Below are 26,951 nucleotides of genomic sequence, written 5' to 3'. Positions count from 1 at the left end.
TAGGTCTAAAATGTAGTGCCAAACTCTTAAGTCGAAAAAGATATAATCCAATTTGTTGCTGTATGAGCCCCTGAAAAAGGTTGATCTGGCCGGACTGTCCGCTGGAAAGCGGCCATTGCCCAAACGAAGGCCATGGGATATCATAAGATCCACTATCTGTGTGGCCCTGACACATGGTTTGTATAAGTTTTGCTGGATGGAATGAGAAATCACAGGAGGAGGGATATTCCATACACTATCTTCGGACTGCATGACCTCCATGTGGTCTGCATTAAGTTCAAGTAGAACATTAAAGTCACCAGCTATTATAATATGATATTTGAGACGGAGGTCTGAGATTAAGGTATTCAATAGCTCGATAGTGGGAGAGCGGTGATTGGAGGGTCCCGGTCTACTGTAAATATTTACACAAAGGACAGGAGAGCCTGAGGCTGGGTAGATGGCAACAGCCAAAATATCATGAGAATTCACATATATCTCCTTTGTACCTCTCCCCTCTGTAGATTTTACCCATGTGATTAGACCCCCTGCCGCCCTGCCAGCTAAAGAAGGCTTAGTAGGTTTGAAGAAAGAGCTGTACCCTTGTTTATATGTGCAATGTGTTGCCCATGTTTCCTGGAACATGCAGACGTTAAAATTTCTGACGAATGCCCCCCACTCAGTGTCAACAAGTTTGCTGTTGATGCCAGCCACATTCCAGGACAAAAGTTTTGTTGTGTCCTGGGCGCTAAAGATATTTAAGTTCGTGGTAGTGTCAACTTGGACGTAACTGGCAACAGGGTTCGCCTTAGGTGATTTTGAGATTGTGCGTTTGAAAATGCCACTTTTAGAAAGTGAGTATTTTCTTGCTTATACCATTCTGTGACTCTGCCTTGTTTGTAGATTCCCTGTCTGGGTCAGTTTGACAGTTGGGTTGTTTTTCACCTCGCACTAGACAGTGACACAAAGGGAGCTGGGGTGTAACCTGCATTTCCTGATTAGCAATCTCTGCTAGGAGGGAGGGGTGGAGTGGTCACTCTCATCTGAAAGGACTGTGCCTGCCTCTGACAATGCAGACTCCAACCCCCTGGTGTATGTCTGAGGCCTTGCCTGGGAAAGGCAGCATTTCACAAGTAGGTGTGAGTCCCCTTTGAAGAAAGGTGACTTCAAAGACTAAAATGGGTATAAGAAGGGCACCCAAATCTACAGACTTTAGAAACACTTCTGGAACCAAGAGGAACCTCTGCCTGGAGAAGAGCTGAATAGCTGAGGAAGAAGTGCTGCCCTGCCTGTGACTGTGCTTTGTGGAGCTTTCCTGCAGTGCTGCTTCTGCCAGAGTAAGAGGGCAAAGACTGGACTTTGTGTGCCTTCCATCTTGTGAAGAAATCTCCAAGGGCTTGATTTAGAGCTTGCCTCCTGTTGTTTGAAGTCTCAGGGACAGCAAAGACTTCTCTCTGCCAGCACCTGGAGTCTCTGGAGAGACTCCTGCTCTGACAAGTGGTGACGCCGCCTGCACCCGATGCCGTAACCTTTGCTGGAATGCGACGCTCTTCGCAGGCCTGACGCCGCTGCAGCGCCGCTGAAGTCTGCGACTCCGTGGAAGTCGCTGCACCACGTCGGGACCGACGCCGCTCAAAGTGCGTGGACTCAACGTTTCGCACAGACGCCGCGATCCCCGACTTCGCGCATCGGCTTGTTTTCACTCTTCACCAAAGGTACTTTACTTGGGGGTCTACACGACTCCGTGTCCGGCGCCGCTGGTGTCGGCTTGTTGGGAACGACTCCGTCACGACGCTGTGTTAACATCTCATCGAAGCATTTTTGTTTCTAAGCGCTATTTTTTAGGTTAATCTTAAAAAATTCATAACTTGACTTGTGTATGTCGGATTTTTGTCGTTTTGTTTTGTTTAGATAAATATTTCCTATTTTTCTAAACTGGTGTTGTGTCATTTTGTAGTGTTTTCATTACTGTGTGTGTTGGTACAAATACTTTACACCTGGAACTCTAAAGTTAAGCCTACTGCTCTGCCAAGCTACCAAGGGGGTAAGCAGGGGTTAGCTGAGGGTGATTCTCTTTTACCCTGACTAGAGTGAGGGTCCTTGCTTGAACAGGGGTCAACCTGACTGTCAACCAAAGACCACATTTCTAACAGGCGGTCAGTCCAGCTACAGAAGGCGAATGCTTCATTAATCTAAAACTCGTTCCCTAAGAAATCATTACCAGAAAACTAAAGCAGGCACCCACTGACTTACCTGACAAACTCTTGATCCTGGCAATCAATAATATATTTAAAAAACAGTATAACTAACCAAAATAATGTAACAAAAGTCCTGATGAAGTCAGAATAGGACCATATCAAAGAGAAGGTAAACAATGACTACATCCAGCCGAAACTACCAGTCCTCTATTCATTATCCAATAAACTCAGAGAACCAGCAGCTCTATACTTTTCTGATGTGTGAGCAGCAAAAAATGAAGGGTTCTGTGATTTGATATAGATTCCAGAATGTTGATATTGTTTTAAAGTTCTTGCTGTGTTGCTGCTGTGTAAATTGGAACTATAGGAGGATTGCATAATGTTAGCTTATGTGCCTTGCCATAAAATCAATTGTTATTTCCATTCCTTACTGTGTGGAAGGGAAATTGTTGTCCTGCAGAACATTCCACCTGTATACTTTTTTAACCTGTGGCAGGCGGAAGCAAAGCATTGGGAAAAATGGGTTTGCCCTTAGCTTTGCATGTGCTCATGGCAGATTAAAACAAAGGCAATTTGCCCACCCCTAGTTGTTCATACACCTGAATATTGAATTGTGAGACTGCCAATACCCAGGTAACCTGACTGAGGATATTATGATCATTAAGGCTGGTAATGTTTCAAGATGTGATCCTATTCACTGTACTACTCAGGTATGTATATAAATATTGGATGTTCCACTATTTTTAAGCATTCTCATTTGAAACACTTCTAAGTAGACAAATTCCAGTGAATCAGAACTTAGTTTCTTTCGGTGCAAGGACCTTCTTTCGTTATTTACATGGTTTCACTGGTCTTTCATGACTAAACTGCAAGGGTACTCAGGGAAATAATGGCAGCTCCTGTTCTGAAATAAATTATGCTGTGAGAAAGAAAGAACATGAAATGACACGAACCTGATATTGTACCATAGAGAGAGTGATAAGAATACCAAGTACAGAACCACCTTTGAAAAATCACTGAGAGAGACGGGTGGGGAAAGACAACCAAGAGTGCAAACATCGACCCTTGTAAAATGCTTTCAACCAGCATTCTGACAAATGACTATATTTGTCTTATTTTTTTTTTAATCTCAGGTGGAAATTAAACATCAATCAGGAGGAACCTCAGCTGGCTGCATCTGACGCTGAGGTCCCATGTCTGTGTATCTTAAATGCCATCTTACTATCGCCTGAACCTTGTGCGTCCCTCACCTCATGTCTCCCTGTCCCAGTGAGAATGTATTATTTTTAAATTATCTAACTTCTTACTTTTAAACCTACATTTTTAACTTTACCATTGTATTACTTGTGCCTTTTTGGACCTTCGAACTGTAACCCTATTAATTTTCTGAGCTTTAATATGCACGTTTCAACTATTAGAATTGTATCTTCAACTTCTAAATTGAGGTTTAAACCTTTCCCACTTCAGTTTAAATTACATGTCTTACACTTTTAGCCAGACTCACAGCATTTTCATCACCAATCGTGTGTACTGAAAGAATGAGCCAGCAAAGTGTAAGTTGGATATTATGAAGAGCCCCTTTGGCTGTGCCACACTGCTCCTTTACCTCTGTTTCCGTAAGCCCATCGTTGAGTCTCCCTGCCTTCGTGTTGGACTCTCCTTATGATTATGTTTCTGTGCGGAGTATGCATAGATTGTATACTTCACCTCTTGCAAACAGTGTGGAATTCTCAAAGATTCTCAGCCTTGGAAATTACAAAAGTTCAGACCAAGAGCAATACAAGACCGAACATAAGGCCACAGTTGAAGTGCATTGTCAAAGTACAACCTTTCAAACGAACATTGAATTGTTTGTTTGTTTACGCATTTATTCTATAGATACAACGTTGTATGTTTTGCACCTCATGCAATCAAACATCTGGGTCATTGGTTTCAAATTTTTACTTAGATTCACCCGAGCACATCTACTGGAAGGTAGCTTCTCCCTTCAAGATATGTTTGTCAAAGTCACAACACAAAAGGTTGTTAAAGAAAAGAGACAACAAAGTGCATCCATTACACAAAGTAATACACCCTTATTCCTTCATCATTCATCAATCACCATGCGTTACACGCACCAGCACAAAACAAACTGTCCCAGTATTTCAGTTTCCACATCCGCATATAGACTGCATTACTGAAGGCTTGCTTGTCAAATAAATGCTTAATAGTTCCAGATTTTATGGCGAGCTGAAGATACATTTTAATACATCACTGTTTGTTGGGAATTAGGACATTTTGGTGAGTATGCGCGACTGTGACAGAATATTATCATAAACTCTTGTTTCTTTGAAAACATGGAGATCTTACAGGTTCATTATGAGAACATTTTCACGCGCATTTAAAGGTGGCTGAAAGTAGTAAACAAAAATTCAACAATAAAATCAGAAACAATTGGGTGAAATTAATTATTAAGATGTGCTTTTAACCGTTGCACACCAATACAGTTTGCCTTACCTTTGGAGGCTTTGGTGCGTTTAAGACACCCGGCACTGATAGACTAAGACATGTTGGTTTTGTTGGCATCTGCATCGGCATTTTAGGTGGCCGCGGTGGTGGTTGTTTTGCAGGATTTTCATATCTTCGCACCATGTAATACTGTTCTTCAGTAATCTCTTCGACATGGGTCCTCGATGGTGAAACTGCCGGTTCCTCCACAACCTTGTTAACCAGTTGGACAGACATGCTTACTCGATTAACAGGTATTTCCCAGACCTCCTTGGGCTTGTCAACCACACTTACAAGCAAGTAGGCATCTGTGATTTCTTCTTCAAGCTGTAGGCATGGAATAGCTGCTAAAACATCTTCTCCCACAGTATTAAGATCCCTTACAGAAACTTTTACATTAAAGGGGAACTGGATTGTCTTACAAAGCTCTGACAGACTGTATTGTTTCTTGTCATGAATTACTTCAACAAAGCCACCTTCTATGTACATGGGCAGGAGAGATTTCTCATAGGTATTTCCTCCAATTTTTTCACACTGCAAAACATCAATTACTGTTTTATTTCCCTCGTTTTCCATGTCCAAAGTCTGGCGCTGCAGGACAAGGAACTGATCTCCTACTAATATGGACGATAACCTTTCATGAACGGAATCATATGCTTTAGTTGCTACTACATGAAGGGGTTCATTGGTGCTTTTTCCAATCTCAAGGTCATACGCGGTTGGGAAAGCCCTTGGCCTTCTCTTGAACTTTCCTTTGTAGCTTCTTGGAATTAAGAAATGTTTTTTGGAGGAATCGCTTCTAATCTCAGAAGCTAAGGTTCGTTGTGCTTGAACCTTTCTGTGGAACACAATTTCACTGCCGTGTTTGAATTCGTTGTATGCCTGTTGGCAAGGACAGCCAATAGGCTCTTCTATGATTTCAGCAACCATAGGAAACTCCTTACTAGTCCTTTCAAAAATATCCAGTAAGGAAAACGGCTGAACAAAACAGTTCACATCACAATGCTCAGTTACATCTTTCACTTCAATGTCAAGATCAGATAGGATATGAACAATATCCTTTCGAACTGTAAAAAAAGAAAGTATATATTTTTAACACAAACAATTTTCTCCAAATAAAAAGTAAAACTCATATACTAAATCAAAACTACTGATTATTTAAACACCTCCGTCAAATGTTAACAAATACATCTTCTTTACAGTTTGCCCACGTTTGTTATGTACATTGGTTTGCAGTCAACTTTTAATATATAATTGAAACAGTCATGGACGTATGCTAATGAGCTTGGGAAATGAGTGGATTACTTACCGGTCATCTTCATTACCCTTAGGTCATCGCCATAACCTATGAAGCCGACTTGCCTCTCGACAGGAAAACACTACCAAAGTATTCGTCTATTTCCTATTAAAGCACTTCCTATAAGTAATTAAGTCACATGTAATTATGTCTCAGGAAGGGGGTGAGCAGGAAGCTCTATGACAAGGAGGACTATTCTAAGGGTAATGAAGATCACGGGTAAGTAATCCATTCATTACCCCTACTTATGTCCTCCTTATCATAGCCGCAACCTATGAATATTTACCCAAGCAATGAACAGCAGACACAATCACATAATGCCAAAAAATAGAAAAGGTTTATTTCCATAATCAATGCAAAGCTGATTTAAGCATGCAAAAACAAAATTATCAGTGTCTGACTAAAACATGTGCAACTTATAGTGAGTAAGAAAAGTATGTGGCATAGCCCAGGTGGCAGTGCAGCAAATTGCATGCAGGGAAACACAGCCCAGGAGGCTGTGACTGCTTTAGTAGACCTGGCGAAAACCTTTCTGTGTAACAGCAGACCCACAGTGTCATAGGATTTATTAATGGCCTTACGGACCCACCTACTGTTGGTAGGGGAAGATGCTTTCTTCCCCTTGGAAGCTAAACCATAAGCGACAACAAGCATTTTCAAAGCAACCAGTCTCGCATTTGCTTGAGTTAGAGCTATTAGTGTTGTAAAGAAAAAAAAAACAACGCAATCGCACTGCGTAGAAAATAAACAGATAAAGTAGTCCGGACACCATGCTGAAAATATCGAGCCTTGTATGTTTTTAGTAGTTTACCGATGCTGTGTAGGTGGGCTAAACACTGGAAAAGGCATGACGTATGCATGCCTTTCACAAATGAAAACAAGCGGATTTTAAAAGGCAAGCCCATGAACCAATGAAAGTGACTGATGTGACATGGGCGTGGTTGGAAGCCCAAAGAGAGATTACAGAATGGGAAGGAGCGCTTTGTGCTCGCCCATAAAAAGGGACAGAAAGGACCTATAAGGTTTAGTCATATTCAGATAAACATGCAACGCCGCCTTCAAATCCAGAGAAGTTGGAACATTCTGATCTGAAATGAAGACCAGAAGAACTATCTCCTGATCTGTGTGAAAACTGAACAGAATTTTTGGCCTAAAAGCTGGATCACGGTGCAAAACAACTTTGACTGGAAAAAACTTTAAGGAAGGGTAAGTAATGATGAGGGCTGACAACTTACCCAACCTCCAGGCTGAAGTAATAGTAAATGAAAAAGCTACTTAGGCTGATAACCAAGGCAGGTCAGCTTGTTTCAGTGATTCACAAGGTTCCCTCGGGAGCCCTTCCAAAACCAGCAAAAGATCTCAGTAAGACAGAGAAGGCAAAGAAGACGACATGACAGGTAACTTAACTCAAAACTCTTACAAAGTTTCTGAACGAGAGGGAGAATATCCATGAGATCCCCCTAGAATCTCTGCAAAATGAAATAATGGCTGTTCATTGGGAGACCAAGGTGGAAGGAACCAAACCTTTAGCAAACCCATTCCTCAAAAAATCCAAGATCCAAAAAGGATCCCCGGACACGGAATCTAGATCTTTAAATGAAGCTCTAAGAAGAAACAAGCTTCCCGTGCTTCGCTTAAGATCTTAGCTTGGAATTCCTCTTTGCTGAATAGATATCACAAGCAACTACTCTAAAACAACATATGTCTTGCTGGGTCTTGCAGCCGAGACCTATCAACATCCAAGCCATCAAATACATCTGCTGGATTTGAGTTAATGTAAGAAATCAAAAAGGTCTCGGAGAGAAAGTATGGTGAAGACAGGACGCTAGAGCCAGCTGCGTCAGCATCAGAAACAATGGGCACTGTGGCCAGAACGTGGCCACAAGAAGCTCCATGACAGTATCCTTCCAAATCCTCTCTAGCAACCTCTGGAGAGGAGGGGGAGGAGTAAAGGTGTACAGCAGTTTCTGTGGTGATGGAAGAGTCTGTGCCCCAAGTCTGAAGAGCTAGAACATGATGGATCAATGGTTTGGGGTGAAGATGTCACCAAGGAACAACTGCCGTGCAGCAGACCTGAGACCGTGGAGTCACAACTATTGCCTGGCAGTAGATGCAGTCTGCTGCAACAAGTGACAGAGTTTGGACTAGAGAGTGTCCATCCTGTCTTCCGCCAAGAAAACCCTTGCCTTCTCCAAATCAAACAATTCCCCGATGAACTATCTGCGATGTATAGGGAGTAGATCTGTTTTCTCCTGATTCAGAAGCAGCAAGAGATGACAGCAATTGAATGGTCTGGTGAAATATCTTCCTGGGCCTTAGAAAAAGAAAATGCGATAGTTAACCAATTGTCTAACAATGGAAATAATTGAACCCCCAAGCAAATGCAAGTGAGCAACCATCAGAGCCAGTACTTTCATGAAGATTCTCGGGGAGGATGACAGGCTGAAAGGTAGCACTTTGAAATTAAAATAGTTGTCGGCCACAATGAAATGAAGGTAGCTCTCAGAGCTTGGTTGAACAGGGTTGTGAAAATAAGCGTACTGTAAGTCTATGGTGGCCATCCAATCCCCTTGTGAAATAGCTGGAAGGATCTGCTGCAGTGTCACCATCTTGAATGGAAGGTCCTGTACAAAAGCGTTAAGCCAGAGTGGGTGGGAAACTTCTGTCCAGTTTTGGCACCAAAAAGAAAGTGGAATAAAGCCTTTGCCGATGTTGGTGAGGAGGAATTTTAATAATTGCGCCTTTCTGAAGCACATTGTGTAGTCCCAGATGAATGGCCTGAAGTTTCACATGAGTCTTTAGTAATTGTGTCTGAACAAAGAATGGTTCCATAGGTTGGGTGTGAAACACAATTTGATAGCCCTTTTGGACAACGTTGAGCACCCATCTGTCTGAAAGTACGGCATGCCAAGTTGAAAAAAAGAGGGCTATTCTTCCTCTCACCATATCTGATTGATCGTCATTCATTTGCTTGAAGCTGCTGTTGGAACTGCAACTGCAGTCGGGCTTTGCCACTCGCCGTGGTTCCCCCACCCTGAGCCCAGTCATGAAAGGGCTGTTTATTTCAAAGAGCCTGAGTGTATTTCTTGTAGATAAAAGATGTCTTCCCTTGTTGAGGATGAAAAGGCTGAAGAACCTTCTTCTCTTCAGCAGCCTTCTTTACAAAATCTTCCAGTTGAGGGGAAAACAAGTTATCTCCTGTAAAAGGAAGTCCCAGGTTGAGTGACTTTTGGGATTGGTCCAGTTTCCACAATTTTAGCCACAGATGGTGACGAGCAGCAACAGCAGCTCCAGCTGCAGTAGCAAAAGACTATAGAAAATCAAATGAGGCATCTGACAAAAACTGAGCCAACATTTCCATACTAGCTAGAATGTAAATGCTTTGAAGGGCGTCAAATAAAAGCTGGAAATCCTTCAGCAAAGTCTGAGAACAATATGCTGCATAGGTGGCAGCCCTAATTGAAAATTAGAGACAGGATGCAGCCTCTTTAAGGAGAATTTTACTGTCATGTCAATGGCATATGTCAAAGATGCCTCTTCAGAGCCCAAAGACTAAAAGGATACCATACTAGCCAAAAGTGAATGGCTGCTGTGTGAATTTTTCCATGAATGATTGAGGCACACATCATTTTACCAGGAAACGTTTAAAACTGGCCTTATCGATGTCCTTCCATGTCTTTAAACAACACATTCAATCACCTCATTACTGGGTAAGTCATCAGCCAGTGGGGCCCTGTAATTTGAGAGGAATTCATCCCCCACCAGTTGCTTCTCTTGGAACCACAACGTTTCACTCATATGCTTCAACATGTCCTGAAACTGAGAGCTCTGGACCTGTCTGCCTTTGGGATCCGAGTCCTCTTCGTCTTCAGGAGACAGTTCCTGCTTCTTGGATTGAGCCAAGGCTGAGGCAACTGAATCATTAATTAAACTCTGCAACTCTGAACGAAAGGCTGGAAAGACTTCTTCCTCCCCCAACTGCTTTGTACTATGAATCGGCTCCATTGAATCAGGAAAAAGCACTAAAACAGCATCTTCCTGTTTAAATAGGTTGTCAAGCAACCAAATCACAGCTCTTGAGATCATATTCCCAAAGAAATGCACTGGTGCCTGAGTGCATGGCTGACTAACACGTGCTCACACACGAGCACAGAGGCCAGCAAGGCAGAGTGCAAAACCGGATCGCACTCAGGCTCAAAGGGTGACAGGACATGCAAATTGGAAAAGTCTCCCCAGCTCAAGTACCTGAGTGAGGAGCGTGAGTCCTGGCAGCAGCACTGAAGGTAAGTAAAACAGTAATTGTAAACATACAGCTAAGCAATGAAGAAAAGAAAATCAGCTTTCCAGTATGCCGAAAGCATAGAGTTACCTCAGACTCAAAAAACGAATGGACAAGAAGTGTTTAGTGGGAGTGCCTTTTACCTTATTGGTGGAGTCTGTTTTAATAGAAATAGAGCAAAGCTTAGCATTTCCCTTTTGATAGGTGAGGCAGCCTCATAGGTTATGACTAAGGCAAGGAGGAAATACATAGGAGTGCTGTGTTCCTTTGAAATAACCATGGGGCGAGGTAAGTTTGGTTTAAGAATTTCTTAGCCATGTTTTGGGATAATTTACCTGCTTGAGTGGTTAGGTTTGCAATACCACATTGTTTCAACTCAAACAATGGCATATCGCCATTTTGCGTGAGCTTACCATTGGTTTAGTTTACCATAATTGAGATTTTACCATTTGTCTATCAATGTCCCTCTCTTACAGTTTAAGTGTTTTAATGGTGAGAAATTGTAGATCCCAGGTGTGTTGAATGCAAATGTGTTTTACACAATGTCATGAGGTGTTAATTGTTTTTTAATGATTGGACTATAAATTTAATTTCTTTTGGTTGATCCTTTCACTTTCAATTTAATTAACTCTAAATTGGCCTGGGTTTTTCATCACAACTACATATATATATATATATATATATATATATATATATATATATATATATATATATATATATATATATATATATATATATATATATATATATATATTTGTCAGGCTATATTTTGTGAGTGATTCTATTTCACAAAATTCAGTGGTAAGCTAATTCATGCTTAACAAGGACTTGGAAGAAAAGACCAAATATGCAGCATTACAGGGCAGGGCACATTCTCTGGCAATAATATTTTGATCCAGTTGACCTAGAAACAGAGGGCCAGAAGTATCTAGATGTGGTAACAAGAAACTGGTCATAATTTGCTACCAGTATTTTTGAGAGCTCTCATTTATTTTACAAACTGACCTATGTCATTTTGCAAAGTAAGGATTCAGAGTGGGTCAAAATCTGACCTCCTTATTATGAAGTAGATTGAAAATTGCAACTCAATCCATTTGGTGTCCATCACAGGGATGGTGTTCTGCTAGGTTCAGCAGAACTAATGTCTGCAATTGCTTTTTAAATATCTTCTTAATTCAGGCCATTACCCTCAAAAGAAACTGGACTGCATTTAAAAGAAAAATAACAAACTCTGCCCCAAGATGGTGACAGGAGAGAACTAGCTCCAAGTCGCTCCCTGCATCACTTGGGCCCAATTACACCAGGCACTATTGCACCCTTTTTAGAGGGTCCCAAATTACCAGATGTGGGGACAGGGAGTACTCTGGGAGATTATTGCAGCTCTGGGACGCTGAAGAAACGTTGGAGGAAGTGAAGGGTAAACAGGGTTGAACCCACAACTGGAAAGTGCTGTGGGCCCGGGTGAGGCTCTAATGAAGAGGGCCAGGCAGGAAGTTAATTGCAGGGCCCTGCTGCATATTGGTATGTGTTTATAGTGCAGGAGTCCCTAAACAGAACACTGTGCCACATGGTGGCCTACATGGTCCTGGTTGTGATCACTTTAGGCATTCCAGATTGGGGCATGGCTGACAATGAGCAGGACCTGCCGATTCAGATGGAGTAAACCAGGTGATGTAGACTAAATCCAATGACAACAAAATTGTATATTAGCAACCACTGACTCCACTATCGAAGCCTGTAGTTTGTTTCTGATGGATTCCCAGGTAAGTGGTAACTTAATATTTGGGTGAGTCAAATAGGATGCTGCGGGTGGGGGCACTATAAGGATACAAAGAAACTCTGGAAAAGCAAGCTCTGCGATACTATCAACGCTTGTAGCTGCCAGATACGCAGAGCCATATTTATGGCCTAGTTTGGGTTGCTCTTGCATCAAACAACATGGTGCAAGAGTGACCCAAACCTTAAGTAAGATTTATGAAGCCACGCAAGACACAATCGCTGTGTTGCCTTACTCTGCACCAGGGAGGCATTTCTATTGGTGTTGTGTGGGTGTTCCACATAACATCCATGGAATTTGATGCATTCACAGATTTAAAAGAACTTGTAAACGTGGGAATGTGGCAAAAGGATTCTTAGCTAGGAGAAATATGTTTATTTCTCCTCGTTTTTCCTCTTTCAGAGTGTGCTGCAGAAAAACATCTCTGTATTGTTTTTGTGCAGGAAGGGGCCCCTTCCTGCACAAAACAAGCTTGCATGCAAAGAAGGCACCCTTGTACCATGGTGCAAGGGTGCCTGCATTGGTGCAACATTGCCAAAAGGACAAGAATGTGTTTATTAGATGAATATGGTGCATTCCTTCCCTTTCCCAGTGAAGAAGGGCATCAAAGCAAGGTACCACAAAGCAGATAAACACTGGCCTTAGTGTAGTAACACAGGTGCACGCATGGTTGGAATGCAGAGCAGATGGCAATCTATGGGATGTGGTCATAGCCCTATCTGTGCTTCATAGTACAGGCTTTCGGATGGTTGTTCATGTCAAAGGTACTCCAAGGGCCCACACGGTGCACTAGCACCAAATATTTGATCCTACCACTAGCACAAACATCATGGCAATGTAAGCAACCACTAGGAGATTCTGAAGGCATGACTAGCAAGACTAAAAGCAGACAAAGATAAATTTATAACTGACAACATATAATCAGTGCACAGAGGTAAGTAAGGACCTATCATAGGTCAAAGCAGATATACTTTCACTTGGCCAGCGTGCACAATCAGCAGAATGCAGTTGAGAACTTCGATGGACACTGACAAGCTCATGACTATCAAAATATGCAACATGGAGCATCAATAAAAATGTCTGTCCTTAAAATGTGAGGATATAGAGAATAGGTCTCTGGAATGTTGACCCAAATTATCCTATGGCTAGACATTGGTCTATGAAGCACAAACAAAATGCTGATGATTTGTCTTTTTATGGTATTGACAGGGCTGTACTCAGCAAACGAGTAGGAGACAGGTTTAAGAGACTCAGTATAATGGAATTGGAATACATTATTCAGTTGAATAGTCGTAGACCTGGAGAATTGAACACAGATGAGGAACTTTTTGTTCATATTGGTTAAGAAGTATCAGTAGTGGAATGATTTGTTTTGGATTTGCTACAAGTGATACATTTCCAGTTCCCTGGACATGTTTTAAATGTGTGTTTCTTTGTAATTATTATTGTGATTTGTGTAGTGAAGGGTGAATAATGGTTGAGACTAATGAGACTTTTTTTTAATATTATGGAAATTTAAGATAATTTGTATTAATATTGAGTAAAAGGAGGCACACATGAGACTGAAACAGAACTCAGGGGTGTCTTGAGATTTGTCAACAGATCTCCCAGATTCGCAATCTCCCCCGCAATAGAAATATATAAAATAAAAGCTCGAGGGGGAGCTCTGTATGGAGCAGAGCTATGGGGCAATGGCAATTAGAGCTTGCCGAAAACTCATTTATAAAGGTCTTGCTAAAAATACCTACTAGTTCCCCCACTTTGCCTATTCGGATGGACCTAAATCTAGACTCCATCGCCCATATAGCCGCTTTAAGACCAATATTGTATTGGATCAGGATTTGGTACATGGATATCTTCGGCCCATATAGAACATGGCTGAATGCTCTGCTGATTACAAATATTATAAGAAAAATCCCCTGGTGTAATCACGTTGAAAACACTGTGATCAATTTAGGGTTGGCCCAGTTTTGGACAGACCCTCATGGTCTTCCAAAAAATGCGGCACAAGTTGTTAAGGATTAATATTGGCTAAACTTAAAAATAGGAAACCTAACTGAGGTGCCTTCGTCCAGCTTGACAGATAGGTTTATATCAGTCAAATGTCACTATGAATTTGAAAGCTACATGGCCTTGATCTTATCCCCCCGAGCAGGCGCACTTTATATCAGGTTTAGGTTGGGATCGTTACCATTACGCACTTTTACTTGCAGGTGGTCCCAACAGGATAACCAACAAGACCTATGCCCAATGGGCTGTGGGTTATCTGAATGTATCGCTCATGTGTTATTTCATTGCCCCGCATATGCTAAACAGCGGATTCGATGGATTATACCCCTTTGCAGATCCATGGGCATTAACAACCGGCTCTTAGCTCTTAGGATCTGCAAAACGAATAGCCAGGGCATTGTGGTATGTGCTTTGGCTAGATGTTTAGATGCAATTTGGCACGTAAGAGCAAAATGTTTAGGGGTAGCTTGCAATCTATTACATCAAAACAAGCTTAAGTCTGTAGACAAAATTAGATATGCTGCTTTTATAGGGAATATTTGATTTTAATTCTAAAATTGTCATGTTGTGATTTTTATTTTGCATTTTAAGCTTATTGGGTGAAGGTTTTTATTTTATTGTTTTCTTATATTGGTGATTTTTTATAATTCCTGACTATGTTTTAGAACTTTGCATTTCGCATTTTAATTATTTTTTCTTGAACATTTTCCAGTTAGAGTGTTTTATACTATGTCTCTTTTTTATTCTTATGTGTGTATTGTAGGATGAGCTTTTATGGTACTTTTATTACCGAAATAAAGCTTAATGAATGAATGAATGAGTAAAAGGAGAAATCCCAAATCATGTTAAAATAAAGGCTGCATAGCAATAGCCACTTGGCCTTCGAATGTTAATAACAATGAGGAAGAATCTCTTCAGCTATGTTAAAATGTATTTAGTTTAATGTAAATAACAGATTCACTGCCAAAATATTTATAAGATAAGATATGTTGGTCATGTGACCATGAACAAGTATATGTGATAACTTTGTGTGGGAGGAGGTCTGTTTTTTGATTCCATATGGGTCTGTTTTCGATTTTCATCCCCTTCTCTTTACGGAGATTATGTTGTTAAATATATTTTAAAGGGAAATTGGGTACGTTTGAGATATTTGAAAAAATGTAAATTTATGAAGATCAAGATAAATTGTATCAATATTGAGAATCAGGAGTAATCTCCCCAATTTATGCTTAAACAATGGCTGCATCAGAATGGCCACTCGGCCTTTTAGTTTTATCGAGTCGAGTTCAAGGGGGAACATTTTGAGTTATGTTAAAATTTGTTTAATTGAACATAAATAATAGATCTGCTGCCAAAAATGTTTATAAGATAGGATACTTTGGTCATTTGACCATGAACAAGTATATGTGATCATTTTGTGTGGGAGGAGGTCTGTTTTCTGATCGTTTAAGGGTCTGTTTTCTATTTTTATCCTTTTTTCACGGAGGTGATTGTGTTGGATTTATTTTTAAGGGAGAGTGGGCACACTCATTTTTTTGGCTGTGACGAAGATCGTTGAGATCGAAACGTGTTGCTAAATAAACTAATTCCCATGAAACACCTGCACTCCTCTGATGTCCGTAGAATCAACACGGCATTGTTTGGATTTATACTAGCTGATCTCTGTCTTCCTGCGGATCCACACCGGCCTCGCTAGGTGGGAGTGATCGGCCAGTGGGACTCTTGGATTTATACATATATATCTATATCTATATTTATATATATATATATATATATATATATATATATATATATATATATATATATATATATATATATATTCACTTAAAAAACAAAGGTTACAGGGACTTTATAGTTAGGCTCACATTTAAAAGTACAAAGCCATAGGAATAGTCTGAGTTATTTTAAGTAGCTATAACTTACACCCTCCCTTATTAAACATGAATTGGCCCCCAGCAGGGGGTGGTCTCCTGGGCCCTGGTAGGTCAGCGTGCCTTGCATCTTTTTTTTAATGTAGCCCTGGGGAGGTGGTGGTCCCCAGGGCCCGGGGGTCCATACGCCCCCATTTTATTTCATTATTCTAGCCCCAGGGAGGTGGTGGTCCGTGGGGCCCAGGGGAATCTGCCCAACCCCACCCTCATAATTTATTTGTTGTAGCCCCAAGGAAGTGGTGGTCTCCACACCCTGGGGAGGGCCATGCAGACCCAGCATAATTTTATTGTTATAGCCCCAGGGAGGTTGTGTCCCCCTGAACCCGGGGGGGGCTCAATACCCCCTGCTTTATTATAATAATGTAGCCCTGGGGAAGTGGTGGTCCCTGGAGCCCAAAGGGGTTTGGAGCGGCCCCCCTACATAACGTTAAATTTAGCCTCAGTGAAGTGGTGGACCTTGGGCCCAGTGTGGACATTGCAGCCCACACATGATTTTGTTATAGTCCTGGGGAAGTGGTGATCCAGGGTCCCGGGGCCCTGGGGGTTCAACACAGGCCCCGACATAACATAAGATTCCGTCTCGGGAGGTGGAACATCCGAGTGCCCCTCCATTTTTTAAATCTGCACAATGCCCTCTGGCCCACCCCAGGCTATTAAAACAGCAAGTACTGGGGCCCGCACTGTTTTTTTTCATTTTCAGCCGATCTACGGATCCATCCATGGATTTTTCCAACAATTTAAAATAAAATACTTTTGTGCCCTGGCAGGGTCCCCTGGAGCAAGGTTAGGGGCACAGGATATTTCTACACTCGCCCTTTTCTTTTTTTGCATTTATTCGGCGGACTCAGCTGAAGCCGAGACCCAAAATGGCTGCCAATACTTCCTAGTGGAGGTGTTGGCATCTAATCAGATCTCTTCACAAGATCAGGAGAATTTGCAAAGTGTTTGCGCCTCCAGATATACAAATGTGGATTTCATTAATATCTCAAAAACTAATACATGGATGTACATCAAGTAACAAAAAAGCCTGATCTCCAGACCAATAGCTACCTTTCTGCAAAATTTGGTGGAATTCTGTCCATCTGTTTGGGCTGTAGTTGTGTTCAAAATCTCTATGGGAATTAAAATGGGAAATACAGTTTTTTTGAAGCCCCCATTTTTCTCAACCCCTCATCTCAAACATGTACATGTACAACAAGACCATTGGGCACACTTTTCTTTTGAAATTTCCTAGAGATTCATCAAAGATATAGCCAAATCAAAAAATGCTTTTTCAGTGGAAACTAGGTCATAATTATAACCACCTACTGGTAACCACCAGTAGTATGTATATATATATATATATATATATATATATATATATATATATATATATATATACTGTATATATATATCAAAACAAATCCCTTTCAGGGTTAGAGTGCCGCATAAATTATGCAAAAAAAGATTAGAGAACTCTGGGTAGTTCCCAAGTTTAGGTGGAGAGCAGCTCTAGTAAGGAGCACCCTGCAACACCAGCGACACTCTAGATTTGCTCACCTCAAATGTCTGTTTATCTAGCAAAGTTTTTTAGCATTGGATCAGCACAGTGCTATCCACGCCGAGCTAGATAGTGACAAAGTCTTTTGCCATTTGTACAGCAAAGTCTTTAAGCATAGGTTTGACACAGTGTCAACCTTGCCGAGCTGTAAAATGACAAAAGCCATTTACCACTCCAGGCACGGTATTACAGCTTTGGACTGGTAAAATACCATCCAAGCCAACCTGGAATGAGTAAAAGCAACCCCTGACACGTGTTTCGCTCTCATTAGAGCTCATCAGAGAGGTTTAGCTTTGTCCAGACACAAGGGAGCACCCAGTATAAGTCAAAACAAATCCCTTTCAAGGTTAGAGTGCCGCATAAATTATGCAAAAAAAGATTAGAGAACTCTGGGTAGTTCCCAAGTTTAGGTGGAGAGCAGCTCTAGTAAGGAGCACCCTGCAACACCAGCTACACTCTAGATTTGCTCAACTCAAATGTCTGTTTATCTAGCAAAGTTTTTAAGCACTTAAAGACTTTGCTGTACAAATGGCAAAAGACTTTGTCACTATCTAGCTCGGCGTGGATAGCACTGTGCTGATCCAATGCTTAAAAACTTTGCTAGATAAACAGACATTTGAGGTGAGCAAATCTAGAGTGTCGCTGGTGTTGCAGGGTGCTCCTTACTAGAGCTGCTCTCCACCTAAACTTGGGAACTACCCAGAGTTCTCTAATCTTTTTTTGCATATATATATATATATATATATACACAAATGTACACACACATATATATATATATATACATATATATATATATATATATATTTTTATATATGTTGTTCACAAAAACAAAGGTAACAGGAACATTATAGTGAGGCTTACATTTAAATGTACAAAACTATAGAAATTCAGCTTACAGTTATTTAAAGTAACTAAATCTAAGGCAACTATAACTCATGTCCTCCTTTTTTAAGCATGAATTGGCCCCCGGGAGGTGGTGATCCCCTGGCCCGGGAGGGTCCACTGCTCTCTGCATCTTTTTTTAATTGTAGCCCCAGGAGGCAGTAGTCCTCAAGGCCAGGGGTTTATCTGGGAGGAGACTAAGCACAAATCTCATGGTAAGTTCTGATTGGCTGTCAGCACTTCAACTAGAAAGTGATGGCAGCCATTTTGGGACCACTATGCACAATAGCACCCCATGGAAATGCATTGTACTGAATGGCTGGCGTTGAGGGTCACAAAAAGGAGAACATATAAAGGATGATAACATATTTTAGGTACAACATAGATCATTTGTTGCTAAAGTATTTTTAACCTGTGAAAAAGCCTTCTCCTTGGAAGTCATGAATCACGTTTCAGAGAAAACAGTTTTTTCATGATTGTCCCCTAGAGATTATGGAAGGTGCTCCAGAAGGTAAAATGAGAGCATATGTTCTGTACATTCACACTATCTTTCTCAGCCACATGAGAAGGAAGTCTGAAATTTTCAGTAAAACATGTACTTTCAACAGGAGCAGCCTGCAAGTTGATTCCCTTGTGTTCTTCTGTAGCCTACCACAGTGTTCTACAGAATGATTAGAGTACTAACAGTCTTACTTATAACTAAAGTGTGGCACACCTGAGGCCATCTTGATTGAATCAAACTGGTAAAACTTAAAACATTCAATTTAGAAAGGAACAAAATGAGGGGGTTCATTTTATCATTGAAATGATGGTGTAGAAAGAAAACTTAGGACACATTTTAAGTGAGCTCTTAAATATTTCTCTCTTCTATTTAATTAAACATTTTGACATGCAGACTGAAACTTGCACTTTCAACACCAGCAGCAGACTGCCAATAAACTCCCTGGTGATCAGCAGCTTTACTACCATAATCTAATGAGCAACTAGAGTGCTAACATTCTGACTTTATGCCAAAAGTGTGGAAACATCCGAACGCCATCTTAATAGAATCGAAGTGGAAAACTGAAAACATTTTCTACTGACGGTACTGCAGTCAATGAGGAAATTAGGGAGCTATCACACAAATGTAGTCCAAGTATAGCCCAATGACAGACATGTATGAAACACTTAGGGCCAGATTTACCACAAAGATGTGCAGCGCAGTGCTGCTCCAAAATTTGTAGCACCGTGCTGCGGCAATTTAGAAACGCGTAATGCATCGTATTTACTCAAATATGGCACATCACTATTTTTCCCCCTGTGCTGGTGATAAATGTAGCTGCCAGTGCCAAAGCAGGCATCCCGGGACCATAGTGCAAGGGTGTCCACGTTGAAGGGAATGATTGTGTGTGTGCAGGAAGGTGTCCCTTCCTGCACATAAACAATCTACAATGGTGATTTGGCACTTCTATGTGTGCTGCAAAATGCAGCACACATAGAAGTAGCAAATCGTCATTTTTGAATGATTGTTTATGTGCAGGAAGGGACACCTTCCTGCACATAAACAATCATTCATGGGTTTTGCTCTTTCTATGTGTGCTGCAGAATGCAGCACCCATGGAAAAAGCAAAAACGAGGAGGAATAAAAGTATTCCTCCTCATTGTGCCATGCTAACGGCACCCCTGGGGGTTGCTGCCACAGATTTGTGACTTCTTGTAAATCTGGGGCAGCATCAAGAGCAATGGGTGTTGCTGTGGAGCACCCACAGCAACACACATTGCATGCCCCTCTGACGCAGAAATCTACATTAGAGGGACCTATATTTACAAGGTGGCGTTAAGCCACAAAAAGTGGTTTAGCGCCACCTTGTATATGTGGCGCACTGCACAGCATCACTGAAGTGTCACAAAAAGTGATGCTCCAATGCCACAAGGGTCTTGTAAATCTGGCCCTTCTTTTCTTTGTGCTTTTTTGCAGTTTTAGATAGAGCAGACTTGGCCAAAAGGCACTGGAGTGCTTTACACGAGCATCAGTTACATTACATAAAGACACATAAATTTTGATGTTAGGCATGGAGAGATTAAGGGCCAGATGTACCAAAGGATTTTACCCATTCTGTGTCTATGGGAAAAAGCTTTGGTACATATGGCCCTAAGTGATTTGCCCAGAATCACTGGATTTCTAGCTGATGCCGAAACTCGATCTAGCTACCTGCTAAAGTTGCAAATTCTGCAGCTCTGACCGTAACGTCACATTCCTCTCCCTGAAGTGAAACATAAAATGAAGTGATCAACTGGATAAAAAAACATAAAGATAGGAAATAATTTAAAAGTACTTTGTCACTACATACTAACTCTGACAATATGTCCTCATTTTAGTTTTTTAGAGCACTAACCATAGTTTCTATGGAAATAAGGCACTCATTGTTATAATTTCTAAAGGAAATGCTTTAGGCATTACAGTTTTGATTTCATCAAGATGAAGTCAGGCGTGCCACACATTTGTAATAAATATGGAATGTTAGCAATCTAGTTGTTCATTAGAATACTTTGGAGGCATCAGTCCAGGGCACAGATAATTGAGGGCAGGAAAGAGGTTGAAAAGGCAACAAGTTGACCACACTAGGAGGGCAGGAGAGACAGTGGCAGCACAATGGACAATGCAGGGCAGGGAAAGGGGGCAGGGGTAACAAACCAACCAGGCAGGACAGGCATGAGAGGCTAAGGCATTGTAAAATACCATTGGGGCAGAAGTAGGAGGCAGTGGCAATACAACCATATATGGCAATAGACCCAATTCAGGCAAGAGACTCCCGATGTTTTAAGTTCAAAAGGGCTTTATTTTATTTGTCTCCTGCCTAAGAGTTCCTCATTTTCAATGTAAGTCTATGTGGTAAATCAACTCCCCAGGTTTTTTTTTCCAAAACCTCCCTCTTGCCAAGTTCAAAATATTGGCAAGTATAGTACATTGGATCACAGAGGGCAGGAGGAATAGGGTAGGGACATGGACTTGGATAACAGAGAGTAGGAGGGAGATGGGTAGAGGCAGAAGAATGACCTTACAGGATAGGGGTCAAGGGTTGTAGCAGCTCTATAAACCAACACAGGGCAAAAAGGACGGCAGTGCAGCACCACCAACCATGGAAAGCAACAAAGGGGAGACAGGACCATGCACATGGATAACAGAGAGCAAAGGGTACTGAGGCAAGGGCAGCATTCTGACCATATCGGACAGACAGGAGGGATGGTCACAGCATAATAGACCATAAAGAGCAGAAGTGAGGAGGCAGGAACATGACAATAGACCAGATAAGGCAGGAGGGAAGGGATGGGGCCTGAACATGGAAAATGGAGGGCAGGGGGCAAAGGGGCAAGGCAGAAGCAGCGAGCTGACCATGGAGGCCACCTGGGATGGGCACTGGAAGCACAACACACCATGGAAGGCAACAGTGAGACTATAATGGCATACACAGAGACAATGGAGGGATGGTGGGACGGGGTCAGGGTTAGCAAGCTGACCACACAGGGGTAGGGCTGTAGCGCCACAGAAGACCACGCATGACAAGCGGGAGTGTTAGTGAGAGCACAACGGCCATGGTGGGCAAGAGGGAGTGGGCAGGAGCATGCACAAAGGACTATGGAGGACCGAAGGGAGGGGTTGGGACTGGGCAAAGACAAGAGAGGGCAGGGTAAGGGGCTTCACAACAGACCACGCAGGGCAGGCAGGAAGAGCAGTTGTATCACAACAGGGTATGGAGGGCAGAAGGGAGTGGCAGTAAAATGGACCATGGGGGACAGGAGGGAGAAGATAGGGGCATGGAACTTGGACAGGCAGGGTGGAGGTGGCAGTGACAGGTAGCAGACATCTGCTTAAGCGGGGCAGGTAGGGGGGGCAATGGCAGCTGAACAGAACATGCATAGTAGATAGGATGTGCAGAGGCAGGTCCATGGAACATGGTCAGCAAGAGGGAGCAGCGGCATGCACACAGACATTGGAGAGCTGGGGGAAGAAAGGTAGGGGCAGCAAGCTAAGCATAGAGGCTATGCAGAAGGGCAATGATAGAGCATAAAATTGGGCAATGGATGGAAGAAGATGTGGGCAGTAACATCAAGCTAAATGAACGGCAGTGGCAGCACATATTACAACTCTCATGACATGGTCAGTGACATCACTGATGACATCACTGATGACTTCTCAAATGACATCACTGATTACATCATCCACACAGTCACACACCCACTCATTTGCTGATACAAACTCTTGTATACACACACACACACTTACTCACACACTTATTCAGAGGTGCATAAAAGTAGTGATATACAGACACTCATTCAGTCAAACAGCCACTGACACAGCCCACCTGGGAGACCATGCTTCTTCTATTTTTTTAATTTTACGAACTGATTCACGGATCCACTGCATCTCCGCTCGTAAAATAAATAAAAAAAGGTTTTTTTAGCCCTTTGGCAGGGGTCCCTTTAGAACCACAGCACCAGTGTTAAGGGGTCAGGGTGTTCATACCTTGGCCTCTTTTGTATATTTTTTACTTTAATTTTGGGACTTGGCTGAAGCCGAGATCGTTGGGGTTGCAAATCCTTTGCGTCCCTAGATATAAAAATTTGTTTCCACTTTATTTCCAAAAAACTACTGAACGGAATTACACCAAAACAAAAAAAGCACTCTTTCTGGACCAGGACCTACCTTCCAGCCAAATTTAGTGTAATTCGGTCCAGTAGTTTTTGCACTATTGCTGTTCAAGATCCCTATGGGTAAATGAATGTAGAAAATGTGTTTTGGGGCCCCCCTTTTTTCTCAGCCTCCTCTGAACGGATCATCCCAAAACTTTCCAGGCAGCAGATGACTGTACGGGCAAATTGTTTTGGAAAGTTTTGGGAAGATTCGTCAAACGCTGCCAAAGATAAAGACAAGTAAAAAAATCCCTTTTGTATAGAAACGTGATCCTACCTATAACTACCTAGTGGTGACCGCCACTAGGTCCTGCATTAAATTTGTGAGAAATTTCCCTTGCTTGCATGCACTGTGGGGGAACTCAAGAGTCGGTTATGCGTCAGTGAGTTTATTTAGCCATGGCAGAGGTCACAATATGCATTGCAATTAAGGGGCAAGCTACGTTTTGCTTGGCTGTTGGGCAAGTTATGGATTTTGTCCTAACCATAAATTGCATAATACAATGATGTTTCAGTTACAATTCATTCATAACCATAATTGCACTTTAATAGTGTTTTTAGGTAATTTGGGGAGTTTTTTAGAATTCTTTTTTAAATATATTACCAAAGCTAACCACTAGGTCCATTTAACCTTCATGTTATCTCAGTGAATCTTTTGGAATGTTTTCATCATATACCAGATTTAACAGTTCTCTTCCACTAACCCCCTCATCAACATGGACTGCCAATCCCTGCTATGCATGACCTAAAGCCATGCACAGCAGGGGTTGGTCAGAGTGCCTGCTTTTACCCTACAGTGGGCAGTCACAACCAGCTGAATATGATGTAAGGCCATGCGTAGTGGGAGTTATGTGTGCACAGCTGTAGTGCACCAAATTATTTTATAAAGAACGGAACTTGTGAACCCGAAGCTGAATTTGTGAAAACACCAAAGGAAGACTTACAGAACCCAGGGTTCTAGGATTCACAAACCCCGCTACAAAATGAATTGAAATCTTAGGTATAATGTTAGAGTCCTTATTTGACTCTGCAGTCCAGAGAGACAGTGTAGTCCTCTGTGTCAGATAATGAAAAATTCTCTTCTTTTTTAGGATCAACATTATCTTATCATTTAAATCCCTATTCCAATTCTAGAACTATTATTCATTCAAAGGCTCGAGTAGGTCCAGATGCACCCTTTCTTCTTCTCCAATGGACCTATGTAATAAAGCTTACACTGCTCCAAGTTTTTCATACCTCATAAAAAGCTGAGTCAACTTCTTCTATAGGTAGTTCTCAGAATGAACATCGTTATAGTATGGAGTGATTCCTCCTCTGGATCCAGCACGTTCCTGCCATGTTGCTCTAGTTCTAGGACCAAAACCATCTGATGGGATGGTTCCTTTTTTGATACCCGCTCATTCCTGCCAGGTCGTTCCAGTTTCATCAGTACATAAAGTATATAAAGAGACTCTGATCAGTGTATTGATGCATGACATATCCTCCAACTTGCTCCTAATGGTGGAATCTTCTGATCCAGTCCTACCAATTCTGCAGTAGTCCTGGCATGTCCAGTTCTCTTCCAGTCCTGCCAGTGAAGCCTATCTACTTCAGTTCTGGTCTTGCCCAGATATGAAACCTCAGCCTTGCAAGAATAGTCCTGCAATTGAGACTGAGCACCTAGGAGGCAGTTTGTGACTTTAGGCTTTTTTCCTTCTTAGGCTGCAGGTACTACTTTCCGGGTGGCATTCTCTCTCTTATCAAAGTTACCCCCAAGAGTGGCTTTCTGAAAAAGATTATTCTTTCTTCAGATCCTGTAAAAAAGAGGTGAATGATTGATCCCTGTGCCTAGCCCTCAGCAGTCCTCTACTTCAACAGAGTCACCAAACTCTAACTCATTTTCTTTTTGTGGTTTCTAGAATTATGATCATGTGATTGACACATGGAAATTAGCTAGCCTGTCCTACACCAGTCGCTGTAACTAGGTCATGGTTAATATGGAAGTCTTAAGATCTGACTGGGAGTGTCTTTATGGCTTATCCATTAATTTACCTTTTTGAGAAATGTCTACTAGTATCTTCCTGCAAATGGAGCTCATTTATACAAGTGTTCCCCATATTTAAGATGTGGTGTATTTTGTATTAAAGATTCAATATGCTTTTAGTGCTGTGCAGCTCCTTACATGCTCAGGGGAAAATAAGTGTTCCATTCTGAAAGATGCTTTGTGGAGGCCAAAAATCCCTGCTTTTCAAATGTATTGATCTATCCCCACAGGTGATGTATGCTCTAGGATGTTTTTTGGTCCAAGATCATATGTGCAAAGACACATTACAGAAGGTCAAAGTGACGACTTACTTGGAATGGTATTGGAGTGATCATGGGTTATAGATGTATTTTTTGAATTTGACTTTTTTCAAAAACAGGAGTTGTTGTGTTAATTTAGTCTGCTCTTTTGTGGCTTATGACTTTTATTCCATTGGTTTTAATTTTCATGCTTTAAGTTTTTTTCAATTCTGAATACAATACCATCTTGATGTTAACCTGGTGTTTACCATGGCTCTGTGTGTGGTTTTCACCTGGTCAAATATCGTGCCACCTGAAACATGAATTGGCTAACATGTATTCTGTCTTTTGCAATTGCTAAAAGATTTTTTTAACTTGATAAAAAGAATCTCCTCTACAGCACAAATATTCTAGATTAAAATCAATTAAGCCTTTTTTTTACAATAGTTCTAAAAAAATCTCTGATTCAGCCCAGTCAAACCCCCAAGCCTAGACGTTTGCCAATGAACCCTTTTTGCATCAAGCAATAGATCTGCCAAAATAATCTGCCACTTTTTAGTTTAACTAATCAAATGCCTTTCCTTTCCCTTTACTGCAAGTATGCTTTTTTGACATGGTTAATTGAAAGGCAAGGTAAACAGCATTCAATCTAGAGCCTAGAAACATTATGAATTATTTCCATCTGTGTCCATGAGTGCTGCTGCCCAGTGTGATTTACATTCAGCAATATCTATGTTTGGCTAAGGACTACATTAGACTGTGGCATTAGACATAATTTGTCAGACCACAACTCAAAAGTTCCACTGCTGGATTTGAAAAATGTGTGAGGGCATCTAAAGGAATTTATTTGAGAAGGCATTGATAGGCCCCTTTTCCCCATGGATGTCCTCCAACAAAGAATATCTATTTTCTTGAAAAAAATCATATCTAACATTGTGTCTCAAATATACACTTTATTGTCAACCCCCGGACCATTTGCAAATAGTTTTGATTGATTTTACAGATTGCGTGTGTCAGACTGTTAGGACTCATCCTCACTCCATATGTATTACTTTATATGGACCTAGTGTGTAAGATTTTTCTATTGTTATTGGTTTTTTTTATTGAAGCAGAACATAATCCGTGGAATTCCGCAACAGACGGTAGATGTTTCATTTACTGAGGCTGGTCTGTAGTACATCAAACTCAACCTTGTTTTTTTCCAGAATCGCTTTATTGATTTTCTGCCAAAAACAGCTGCATAGAGTTCGCCAGAGAATTTAAGCACAATCATACATGTTACATCTCTCCCAAATGTTGTCTGAAGCTAAAGATACATGACGTCCACCAGTTAGTTGGATTCCACGTTTGTGCATGCAGTTCACATATCCATGCAATAATATTTAGGCCTAGGCGGCCAAGTTGGCCCTGAGGCCCGCATGAGAACTAGCATTAAACCAGAAAGCTATTACAACTCTCCCTCAACCGGGAGAACATCTCTAATAAACTGGGTTTTAGCCACTGTTTCAGTCTACAATACAGCCCCTTCCTGGTGGGTCTAGGTGTAAAGTCCTGCTTGTCTGTGTACTGATAGACAATAAACTCTTATCAACCTTGTTTCCTTATCTTTGCCAAAGTAAGACATTTAATAATATTCAT

The 26,951-nt window shown here is 41.5% G+C and overlaps 1 protein-coding gene across 1 annotated transcript in view; it reads right to left on the bottom strand.

Moving 5' to 3' along the window:
* Positions 1-4,522: 4,522 nt before the first annotated feature.
* The window catches only part of THEMIS (thymocyte selection associated), a 264,427-nt gene continuing 241,998 nt past the window's right edge, over positions 4,523-26,951 (bottom strand). The window contains exons 4-5 of the mRNA XM_069236570.1: positions 4,674-5,731; positions 4,523-4,567 (exon numbers count right to left, since the gene is read on the bottom strand). Coding sequence (XP_069092671.1) covers positions 4,523-4,567; positions 4,674-5,731 — 1,103 coding nt within the window. The remainder of the gene's footprint in view (positions 4,568-4,673; positions 5,732-26,951) is intronic.

Source organism: Pleurodeles waltl, chromosome 5, assembly GCF_031143425.1.
Source record: "Pleurodeles waltl isolate 20211129_DDA chromosome 5, aPleWal1.hap1.20221129, whole genome shotgun sequence".
Taxonomy (NCBI): Eukaryota; Metazoa; Chordata; class Amphibia; order Caudata; family Salamandridae; genus Pleurodeles; species Pleurodeles waltl.
Note: the sequence above shows the minus strand (reverse complement) of the source record. Positions and strands in the feature narration are given on the sequence as shown.